The sequence below is a fragment of the Chiloscyllium plagiosum genome, unplaced genomic scaffold (assembly GCF_037043375.1).
Source record: "Chiloscyllium plagiosum isolate Xiang-an unplaced genomic scaffold, Cpla_swu_hap1 HiC_scaffold_3, whole genome shotgun sequence".
Classification (NCBI taxonomy): domain Eukaryota; kingdom Metazoa; phylum Chordata; class Chondrichthyes; order Orectolobiformes; family Hemiscylliidae; genus Chiloscyllium; species Chiloscyllium plagiosum.
Genome location: NW_028270141.1, coordinates 24,503,531 through 24,504,555, shown reverse-complemented (window position 1 = coordinate 24,504,555; position 1,025 = coordinate 24,503,531). Strand labels below are relative to the sequence as shown.

Below are 1,025 nucleotides of genomic sequence, written 5' to 3'. Positions count from 1 at the left end.
CTAAAAAAATTAGTTAATTTCCATATTTATAAAGATCAAAAGATGAATCAATCTTGTTTGTGAAGGGACTCATGCAAAAGCATTACCATGACAAAATACAAAGCTTACAAATAGAAAGTAATAAAGATGATTAGACAAAAGAAAAAACCTCAAAACAGAAATCAAAAAATTGTGTATTTAAACATTGCAGAAAAAAAATAAAATCTAGATCAGAACCTCTTACACACAAAGCCAAATGAGCAAGTTCTGCATATCAACACTGTACAAACACTTGTTTAACAAAATACAAGTGACTGACATGCCCTTGGTTGAAAACACACCACAATTTGATGTACTGTAACAGTGAGGTGCAATTACCAACATGCTGCACTGTGTTAATGAAGGAAAAGACATAATCCCTTACGATTTCTCAGGCTGCAAAGTTGGAAAGCTTAGCTAAACCTATTCAGCCACAGATACTTTCCCAAAATGACAAATAAACAACATTATTTTAGAAATTCAAGTATTTGCTAGCTACAACTTTGAATTAAAATGGCTAGGAAACCAGCCCATTGTGAAATATGATTTTTTCAGTGGTATTATTGACAATGGAACAAGCTGTTGCCTGCAGTTGGTAATAAAGAGCATTGTTGGAGCGACTGAAAAAGGCTTTACAAAAAAATAAGAAATTTACATATATTTCAGATTTGCATCCATGAACTGCAAAGTGTTTGACAATGTTTATCAGCTTAGGGGCTTGGAAGCTCCTTCCTTGGCTAGACTGTCTGCTGCTTCATTTCCTGGGAAACCAGCATGACCAGGGACATGCATCTGCAAAGCAAAAGGAAAACATACTACATTTAGACACTCACTGCTATTAATATCTAGTTTCATAATTTATATGCTTTACAAAATCAGTTTGGGAGTTGGATTTAAATAAAAGATTAAAGGAAAAATAATACATAATTGAAAACTGATGGAAAATTGGTAACAATCCTAATGTTATTTAAAATCAAGCCGAGGTGACAGTTAAATGGTAACAAGTT

The 1,025-nt window shown here is 33.1% G+C and overlaps 1 protein-coding gene across 1 annotated transcript in view; it reads right to left on the bottom strand.

Annotated features, from left to right (window-relative positions):
* Window positions 1–9: 9 nt before the first annotated feature.
* Window positions 10–1,025, bottom strand: part of rnaseh1 (ribonuclease H1) — a 41,943-nt gene continuing 40,927 nt past the window's right edge. Inside the window, exon 8 of the mRNA XM_043678583.2 lies at window positions 10–810. Coding sequence (XP_043534518.2) covers window positions 724–810 — 87 coding nt within the window. The 3' untranslated portion in view covers window positions 10–723. The remainder of the gene's footprint in view (window positions 811–1,025) is intronic.